Below are 11,010 nucleotides of genomic sequence, written 5' to 3' on the forward strand. Positions count from 1 at the left end.
TATATATATATATATATATATATATACCCTTATATGAATACCCTTATCTCATATAAGCTGAAGATGCAAACACTTTAAGTAAAAAGAATTCGGTGCTAGATAAAACAATCATTAGTAAGTCTTTTTTTAAATACTTTCTTAACCTCATTCATGAAATGATAATAAATAATTAAATAAATAAATAAATAAATAAATATCCAATAAATAATTAAAAAATAAAAAAAATAATAATAAACAAGTAATACATAATAATAACATTAAATCAGATATGATTTATTCCATGATATTTATTAATTAATAATAATAAGCTATTAGTTCGACGGTGTGGTTTTGTGGGTGATAGGGTAACACTGCAATGACTTATAGAGTGCCACCTGACCATGAAGAAATGACACCCTGAAACAAAGCGAGGAGACAGCGCGTTGGTTCACGATTCGGCGTTCGACTGCGTGCGTGGTGATGCAGAGATAAACAATCCACTAAAGAGGAAAAATAGATGAGTATAAGCAGCATCGCCACACAATACTCAGACGATAAAGAACAGCTACACTCACTAGATTGTTTGAGTGCTCACACGCTGCTCTCCCAAAGTCGCTCGAGAGTCGCGCATTCTGATCTATGAGCGAGTGGTTTATATAGGGCGTCTCGGCGTCACTAAATATAAGCAGCATACCTCTTTTTAGAATCTCACTGTCTACTTAATTTAAAAACTACTTAGAAATTAGTGATTGCGACTCCATGTTGTAACATGAATTACTGACGTGGCGCAGCTGGCAGACGGGAGTTAGGTTGCGTTGCGGACGACCTCGAGACACATCGACCTCCGGTGCATTGCTGAGTCAGAGTCGAGTGCGGTCAGATCTCCAGATCTCATTGCGTGAGCTATCTGCTCTCCTCGACTCCTCATCGCGTAGTCACCATGAGGCGTGCGTCCTTGTGCGTTTTCATGAAGCTTGTCGAGCTTAGTCTTGATCTTCGAGTTTGGTGCTTCGAAAGATTCTCAAACTTGATCTTGATTCTACGAGTTTGAGTCATCGAATCTTTGCAGTTAATGAAACGATGATTAACTTGATCGATATCTTGATTAGTCTTCGTTCACGCGTGAATAGATCTTTCGTAATTAAAGACTCCATCGTATTTGGTCTTGATCGTACTCTCTTTAAAGTGATGGGCTGTGATATTATCTTGTCTCGAGAGTGTAATTCGTTCTTGAAAAATAACTCACTCAAAAATCTTTCAAGATAGAACATTTGGTAGTCTTGAGATGTTTGGTAGCATGTGTAATAAGACTACGAAATATCTTCAGAGGATGTTTGATCTTTGCTGCATCAGTCTACGTCCCGAGTTATCTAGTCTTGCTAGCGTCGTGATTATCTTGTCTCATTTTATAGTTCGTACGTCGTACGTGGCGGTGTTAAATCATGCCAATATAAATAGTACGATTACACTGACAATAACATTACAAATTATCTCATGTGAAGTGGTGAGCGTTGAATCTCTAGAGTGATGTGAAAACCTACACTTAAATGTGATAGAGACACCCACACTCATGCATGATATAGATAATAGTTTGTTACCTTTAATATATATATATATATATATATATATGATAGAGACGCCCACACTCATGCATGATATAGATAATAGTTTGTTACCTTTAATATATATATATATATAATCAAATAATTTATGTTAATTTTTTTAATAAAATAAATAAATCATTCATTTTGATAATTATTGTGAAAAAAATTCATCCCTCAATCTTTCATTTAGTTAGAGAAAAAATTATGATTACTAAAACGTAACTGTGGCTTTTTAAATATTGTTTTTTTTAATTAATTATTAGAATAGGTATTTTTAGAATTATTTACCAAACTAGGCATTTTTATTTTTTTAATATTAAATTTTAAATTTTTTTAATAGCTATGGGTTCCACAGGTTTTTTAATATTAAAATTTTATTTTTTTTAAATCGGCAGGTCCCACTAGTTTTTTAATATTAAAATTTATATTTTTAAAACTAGGAAGGGTCATGCTAGTTTTTTTTAATTAAAAATAACTTTACACTAAAACCCTTATCATTTCATAAAATTTTGTACAACTAGTTTTATTCCCATTTCTACTTTAACTAATCCTAACGGATAAAAATTATGGGTAATATTCGGTCAAAATTTTAAAAGATAAAAATTATTGTGGTTAAAATTTTTTATATACATAAAAATTAAAATTATCTCCAATATTAGAATAGTCAAAGATGTAATTGTTAGGGTCCGTTTGATACGCAAGATTTTGAGGGACAACACATGACAATTTCTATTGTTATGCGTTTGATTTACAAATGAGACAGGAGTACAGCACAAACTACCTAATCGGTACAGCACAACTTCCTATTTTTTTGTACCGCTAAAACCACGGTACAAAAATTCTTGTGTAGTACAGGACAATTTATGACAAAATTGTCCCTATTTAAAATTAAAAATTATATACTCATTAAGAAGTGATAACATGATTTATTTTGGTTTATTTATTTATTTATTTATCTATTTATTTATCTTTTTAAAATTTAGTTGTTTATTTATCTATTTAAAATTTTATTTATTTATTTATTTATCTATTTATTTATATTTTAAGGATTTAGATATTAATGAAAGTTAGTTTGTTGTGGATTAAATGTTTTTAAAATTATGTTAATTTTTTTTTAACTTATTGTTATTGTTGGGCATTGTAAAATTTGATAAGATTTTCATAAAATATTATTGTATGTTTTTTATTATAAAATAAATATAGAATAATAAAAAGATATTATCGTAATTTAATATTTTGTGTTTACGTCTGTTCAATGAAAAATCAAAGCATAGAACAACACAAAGCACTTGTCTTTGATCTTTAACTATTTAGTCTTGTCATGATCGCTTTCGTGTCGTTTCTCTTTTAACTGAATCAAACCCGGACCCTTAGGGTAGGGTGGAGTATTATTGGGGGTTGATGGGATGAATTATGGTGTGCAAATGGCACCTACCCCATTCACAAGAGTCGTTGGATCAAATTGATCATAACCATCCATTTAGTTAGGGTGGAGGCCTAAAAAATTATCTCATAGTTAAATATGTAATTGTTAGGGTGGGTGGAGAGTATTATTGGGGGTTGATGGGGTCTGAATTATTGGTGGTAAATGGCACCTACCCCATTCACAAGAGCCATTGGATCAAATTGATCATAACCATCCATTTATTAGGTTGATGCCTATATAAACCGTCCAAGTCCCTTTTGTGCCACGCAAGCATTATTGTATGAAAGATCCATAAATATAGAGAAGTTCTCCTCTAAAATTTGAGTCATTTTAGTTTCTTTATTTTCTTGCAAATTTATTTTATTTCTTTTACATTTAAGCTAGCAAAATTCATATTCTTGTCAAACTGAACGAAAAAGGCTACTTTAGTTGAGAGGAACACCGACCAAGGGTTGCATGGACTATTGATAAAAGAACAAGCTCGTGGCATGTAGTATTTTAATCCTAATGGTGTGACTGCGGTGAGTTTCAAACATTTCATTTTCCTTGTCGCCATGTTCTTGCAGCGTGTACATACATTCATCTACATTGGCAGACATACGTAGATAATGTTTATAGAGCTTTACGACAATTTTTTTAATGTATATCATAAAAGAGTTTTCAAACAATGTCAAACGAGAGATACTGGAACCCCTATAATGGTCCACGCTCTGCGTCCGATCTTACAATGCGAAGACCACTGTCGACGCCCAAAATCCACCGAGTCGTGAATGAGATGGGACATATAGGGAGGCGGTCGACCAAAGCGTTGTGGTCTATGTCGTAATGCAGGTCATAGTCGTCGAAATTATCTGAAAGCAGCTGGTCCAAGTCATATGTTGTAATATAATTTAAATATTATATTTGTTGAATAATTTTATAATATATGTAATTGTTTTCGTTCATTAATAATATCGAGTGAGTTTATTTTAGTGAAAGTAGAAGTGTGATTAAAACTAATTGTAAAAAATTTTATGAAATGATAAGGGTTTTAGTGTAAAATTGTTTTTAATTAAAAACAAACTAGTATGACCCATTCCTGTTTTAAAAATATAAATTTTAATATTAAAAAACTAATGGGACCTGACGATTTAAAAAAAAAAAAATTAATATTAAAAAACCAGTGGAACCCACAGTTATTAAAAAAATTTAAAATTTAATATTAAAAAAATAAAAATGCTTAATTTGATAAATAATTCTTAAAATGCATATTTTAGTAATTAATTAAAAAAAAACAATATTTAAAAAAAAAACCCATAACAGTAGTGTTTTTAAAGTTTAATTATTAATCATTCGAGACAAAGGACTGAAGAAAAGGACAAGCGAATGGTTGGATGGCAGGGGTGCTTCCATAAAGAAGGCATGCATATAAAACAGCCCCGCATGCATGATGCGTAGGGTACTAGTCCTAATATTGTTGACGGAAGAGAAGTGAAGAGGCAGCTCCTCACAGACAAACTAGTGTCCTACTAATAGGACACAGGCATTAGTGCATCCGTATGTCATTGACAAAAAGAAAAAGAAAAAAAAAAATGATATATCAAGCTTCACTTTACCCAGTTGGCCTAACAATATGTTGTATGAAAGCTTCTATTTCATAAAATCAACTGTTTAGCTTCCATGGCGGAAAGCCAAGATAGCCAAATGAGAAAATGGTTTTAATAAGTTGCATAGCAGTGGGCACACCAAACATGCAATTGTTTCCAAATCATAATCACTATTTGAAGTCTAGTGAAAGAAATCAACCTATTTAATTGATAATTTCTAATGAGAAAAAGAATAAACTTTTAGCAATCCTTTGTTAAGCACACAAGTGGTGAGGAGGCAGTGTCACCAAAGACACGCCATAGGGTGGTGGGTAGCCTCAACCCCATGGTCATGGACGGGTCGGTGACGCTTTCCACTCAACGACACTTCACTGCATCCCACACAGCCCAGCCCAACTGGCTCGAACCCTCCGCTGGTCGCCCCTCACCCAACCCTCACACAACACACACCGTGGGATCCACAACTCCACAGACCGGCCTAGTGGTGAAGGATGCTCACCACTTATACGCATACGGAGTCCATCTCATACCGAGTGGGACTAAAGCGGGTCATTTCGTAATCATTACCTTTCACTCCCACCGATCAAGACATCGACGCCCTCGTCGGGCCCGCTTAATCCGGGCGCTCGACCAACAAGATTTCACTCAGCTCCTGCCACAGCACATACCGGGTCGAACCCTCTGCGGGCGCAGACCCGACGACCGAACCTCCGACGAGTCGCGGCCCCACATCGACTTTCAACGAAAAGCACCATTGTATATGCACACAGGTGCGGTGAGAGCGTGTCACCAAAAGACCGGCCTATAGGGTGGGATAGCCTCAACCCTATGGTCATGAACGGGTCAGGTATGCTTCACTCAACGACACTTCACTGCACTCTCAGCAGCAATACCACACGGGTCGAACCTTTTCGCTGGTCACCACCCAACCCACACACAAGGTGGGATCCACAACTCCACAGACCGGCCTAGGGGTGAAAGATGCTCACCACTTATATGTGCACAAGGAGTCCATCTCATAGCCGATGTGGAACTAAAAGGGTTAGTTCATTTGCAATCATTACATCCTTCATATGCATACTTTTCTAGAAAAGGCTTGTACAGTGCTTTGAATGAATTAAAACTTCCTTGGACAATCTTCTTGACTTGCACATGGACACTATCGAGCTCAACATATAGAAAATAATATGAAAATAAAAAATAAAAATCAACTTAAGTAATCCAACCACCACTGTCAAGTATGACACAGACTACTGAATAGTGATCTTATTAAATACTTGGACATAATTCACTTAAATAATCATTAGAAAGGACTTCAGATATGTACTAAACTTTTAAATGGTATGGATTGTTGACAATAGCAGAAAGTACATTGAAGCATAACATTGAGTAGTAACAATGAGTGGTTAATGCTAAAGAGGTTCACCTATCATGGCCAGCTCTATTACCTATTGTGTATGTTCATCTTTTTCAATTTGTACAGTATCACTGTTCTAAAAATTCAAAGTTAACCAGATAAATTATTTAAACACTTTGATCTAAACTCTGACTACCAATACACCAAACATTTGGGGAAAAAAAAATCAAACAAAATAACACAGTACCACCATTAAACCCAAAGCTAGAGATTCTAGCTAATTTTCAAAAAAAATTTAAAATAAGAAATGTTAAACCAACGCCACTATTAACACACCTTTTATTTATCCTAGTGAACAAAATCAAAACAACACACCGTACCTGATTCTTGTTGTATTCATTTGGTTGTGATAAAATTAAAAAAAAAAAATAAAACCACTTCTAGAGCCTCCATGGTCCTCTTCTTCAACCTCCTCGCCGGAAAAGAAAAGGACTCACATTAGTTAGTTCAAAGTAGGGTTTCAATGCCTTTTTCATACCTTTCTTCATGGAGACAGTTCTATCTAGAATTTCCCCAAGAAACAGGCGAACTATGATAGCCCACTTGTTGCACTGAATTTGGAAACTTGGGGCTGCAACAAACGCTTTTCTAGCAAATTGCAAGAGGCTTTCCTTAGCATTTGTATACTCCAATTGGATGATTAAAAGGGATACCGGCAAAAATGCAAAAAAATAAAATTAAAAATTAGAGGGTTCGGTCAACTAATAAAAATGTGGGCTTTAGAGAATTATTTTAAAATTTTGAGTTGGAAGGAAAAAATTTTTAATAAACATTTTTCAAAATTAACTATTGAATATATTTATTTTAAAAAAATTAAAACTTTTATAAACATGTAATGAATGTCTTTCTTACTAACCCACGAATTTCAGCAAGACTATCTGAAATTTGGATAGAGATTCCTGTTTAACCCTTGAGCCTCATTGGATGCATCAACAGATGCTCCTATCAACTCAACTATTCAATCTCGTAAATTAAAAAAAAAAATAGCAAGATATAATCTGCATTATCTTCAAAAACACTTACAGGCTCTTATTATAGATATTCAAACTTCAATAACCAAATAAAAATCATAATAAAAATACTCAGAAAATCATAAAATCTAAGAACAACAAGATTAACAAAAATCAAAAACCATTCAACAACAAAAAATCAAAACCACACTAAAAATTAGGGACAAAAATCAAAAGCGAGAAAAAAGAGATGAACCTGGATGTTCTTTCTAGGATGAACCGGCGTGGCTTTAGCTGGATTCAGGCGATCATCACTGACTCATCGAAACTCCGAACAAATTTGTGGCCTAATATTGGCCAGAGCCTTTGAGAACAACACTGACACATTGTAGTCTAAGACCTTCAATAGCTACAACCCAAAGAAGAAAATCATCATAGATTGATTGAAATTAGAACCCTAAATCGAAACCCTAAATCTAATCATCATAGTGTAATAGAACCCCTTTAGTCCCACATCGGCTATAAGATGGACCCAATGTGTGCATATAAGTGGGGGGCAATCTTCCCTATCGGTCGATCTTTTTGGGGTCCGCCTCCTCCACTTGCATGCGCATTACATTGGCTGCTTTCGTGAGATGGTGTGGGGGCACGGTGGGGACCGGTCCACGTCCCGGGTTCGGGACGGTGTCGACCGCGAGAGGGTTCTGACCAGGGAGGATTTTGACCAGAGCTGGGCCCTGAGTGAAGTATTGTTGGTCAGGCGCCCAGATTATTCGATTGGTAGGGTAATGTAATAGAACCCATTTAGTCCCACATTGGCTATGAGATGGACCCAATGTGTGCATAAAAGTGGGGGGGAACCTTCCCTATCAGGCCAAAGGTTTCATATTCAATAAGACTAGTAAGACTAGTTATATTTAAATCTATATAGCAAAATGTATAATAAGATAGACTTCAATAAGACTAGTTATACACTTATACCATTTGCCAAAGGTTTCATATTCATTGACACATAACAAAATAGATTCAATAACAATTTAGATGCATGAATGTTAGCATTACCATGTTCAAACAATTTTGTGTTTGATTCTTCCAAATTTCTAATGATGTTAGTTGTGTCATGATTAACGTTTTTTGCTTGTTATTTTTCATAGTCTATAATTAAAGTTTTTTTACTTATTTGTTTTTATAGATCATGGATAAATTTTTGATCAAATGACCAAGGAGTGAACAGTCATCAAATACTCCTAAAGTACCATTGGACTCTAAATCAAGCGAGGAGAACATTAATACAAATTTTAATTTCAACGACATTGTTAGTGACCCCGGATTACGAAAACCAATTGAAGACTTTGATATTGGGATTAGAGATCAAGTTAGAAGAGAGTATTTGACTAGAGGCCCATGGCAACCAATTGGCCAGAATTATCCATAAAGAGATTATGGCAAATAAAAGAGAAGTTTTCAAGATCCTTGGTTTAAACAACATCCATGGTTGGAGTATAGAATGACAAAAGATGCGGCTCTTTGTTTTTGGTGTTATCTTTTCAAGCCAAGTAGAGGAAGCTGAATGGGAGAAGATGCATTCACTAAAATGGGATTCAATAATTGGAAAAAAGCATTGGAAAAATTCGTAGAACATATTGGTGCCATAAATAGCATGCATAATGATGCGAGAGTAAAATTTCAAGGCTCCAAACTCAAAGACAAAGTGTGTCACACTTGTTGGCTACACATTCACATGAGATGGAGGTTGCATATCGTATTCGGTTGACGGCAATTTTAGATGTGACTCGTTTTCTCTTGAAGCAAGATTTACCTTTCCGTGGAAATGATGAGTCCTCAAATTCACTAAACAAAGGCAATTTTCTTGAGTTGCTTGAATGGTATAACCTACGAAATGAAGAAGTTTGGAAGACAATCAATCAAAATGCCCCTGGAAACAATCAATTGACTTCCCTAAAAATTCAAAAGGATTTGACAAATGCTTGTGCAACGGAGATTACACGTGTTATTGTTGATGATATTGGGGATAAATTTTTTTCTCTTATGATTGATGAAGCCCAAGATGCTTCAATAAAGCAACAAATGGGAGTTGTTTTACGATATGTGAATAAGAATGGACATGTGATAGAGCGATTCCTTGCATTGGTTCATATGCCTGATACCTCTGCAATTTCTTTAAAGAATGCCATTGATTATTTATTTGCTAAACACAAGTTGTCTCTTTCGAGGTTGAGAGGGCAAGGATATGATGGGGATTCAACTATGCGAGGTGAATTCAATGGTTTGAAAGCACTTATTTTAAAAGAAAATCCATATGCAAGATATGTACATTGTTTTGCTCACCAACTACAATTAGTGGTTGTTGCCGTTGCTAAAGAGAATCGAATTGTGAGTGATTTTTTCCAATATGTTAATATGATTGTTAATGCCACCGGAGCATCATGTAAAATGAGATATCAACTTTGGCAACATCATCATAATAGATTGGTTGAGCAATTGGAGAAAGTGGAGATAGTCAGTGGTAAAGAAAAAAATCAAGAATCCAGTTTAGCAAGACCAGGGGATACTCGTTGGGGATCGCATTACACTACAATTCTCGAGTTAATTTCTATGTGGACGTCAATTTCAGAGGTACTCCAAAATGTGCATGATGATGACGCTTCTACTAATAATAGAGGTATAGTGGCAAGTTTGATTGACAAAATGGAGAATTACCAGTTTGTATTTGTGATGTACTTGATGAGGCGTTTATTGGGCATGACAAATGAGTTGTCACTTGCTTTACAACAAAAGGACCAAAATAATGTTCAAGCTATGCGATTGATTGAAGTGGTGAAAGCTCGTCTTCAACACTTTAGGGAGACAGGATGGGAGGAGTTTTTGGGAGAAGTTACTTCTTTTTGTAAGGAGAACTCAATCAATGTGCCTAATATAGAGGATAATATGCCAATTCGTGGTCTTTCTAGACGGGAAGAACAATTCATTACTCATTTTCACCATTATCGTGTAGAGATTTTTTGTGAGGTAATTAATTTTTTGTATTTATTATAGTTTTATAAATCTCATTAATGTATTCTTTTTATTAATCTCTATTTTATTTTAATGTTAGGTTATTGATTTGATATATCAAGAATTGCTCAACCGCTTTCCTGAAGCTAGCACGGAGTTACTTCTTTTAGTATCATGCCTTGATCGTAGGGACTCATTTTCTAAATTCAACATCCATAAACTACTCCGTCTTGCAGAGATGTATCCTGAAGACTTCTCAGTGACTGAACGTATGATGCTTGAGGATCAACTTGCTACTTTCATTTATGATGTGCGACATGATGATGATTTTGCAAATGTCGGGGACTTGGGAGGTTTTGCTATAAAGATGGTTGATACTGGCAAATGTACTATTTTTCCACTCGTTTATCGTCTTATTGAGTTGGCATTGGTTTTACCAGTTGTGACAATTAGTGTTGAGAGGGTATTTTTAGCGATGAATATAGTGAAAACTGACTTACGCAACAAAATGGGAGACGAGTGGATGAACGATAGCATGATTGTCTATATTAAGAAAGAGGTTTTTACAACTATTGACAATGAGGCGATTCTACAATGTTTTCAAAAAATGCAAGCTCACCGTATTCAGTTACCTCCTTTGAGTAGCATGCGTCGCACAGATGGCACTTCTAACTCTAATGTGCATAGATAAATATTTTATGTTTTTTTGTGAATGTTTTAATTAAATGTAACAATATCGCACTATTTTGTATCGATAATGTCAGAATCTCATCTTATCTGAACATTCTGGGAAAACCAAAGGTACAACATTGAAGGACAGCAAATGCAGCAAGGCTTCACTAATAAATAAATAAATAAATAAATAAATAAACATTTAAAAAGGCATGGATACATCATATCTAAATCAAAATAAATTCTATGATTCTACCTGCCATGCAAAAATGAGAGAACAAAGCTAACATGTAACAATGTGAGATAAAGCTACTGAAAGATTTCCATTTTCTGCTGCTAGAGCTTCCCTGCTCAAACGAAC

The 11,010-nt window shown here is 34.9% G+C and overlaps 1 protein-coding gene across 1 annotated transcript; it reads left to right on the forward strand.

Annotated features, from left to right (window-relative positions):
• Positions 1–8,708: 8,708 nt before the first annotated feature.
• Positions 8,709–10,668, forward strand: LOC120255445 (zinc finger MYM-type protein 1-like). Its single transcript, XM_039263277.1, has 2 exons — positions 8,709–9,992; positions 10,078–10,668. Exons 1-2 carry the CDS (start codon positions 8,709–8,711, stop codon positions 10,666–10,668), a joined length of 1,875 nt encoding a protein of 624 aa, XP_039119211.1.
• Positions 10,669–11,010: the final 342 nt, after the last annotated feature.

Source organism: Dioscorea cayenensis, chromosome 3, assembly GCF_009730915.1.
Source record: "Dioscorea cayenensis subsp. rotundata cultivar TDr96_F1 chromosome 3, TDr96_F1_v2_PseudoChromosome.rev07_lg8_w22 25.fasta, whole genome shotgun sequence".
In the NCBI taxonomy this organism is placed as follows: Eukaryota; Viridiplantae; Streptophyta; class Magnoliopsida; order Dioscoreales; family Dioscoreaceae; genus Dioscorea; species Dioscorea cayenensis.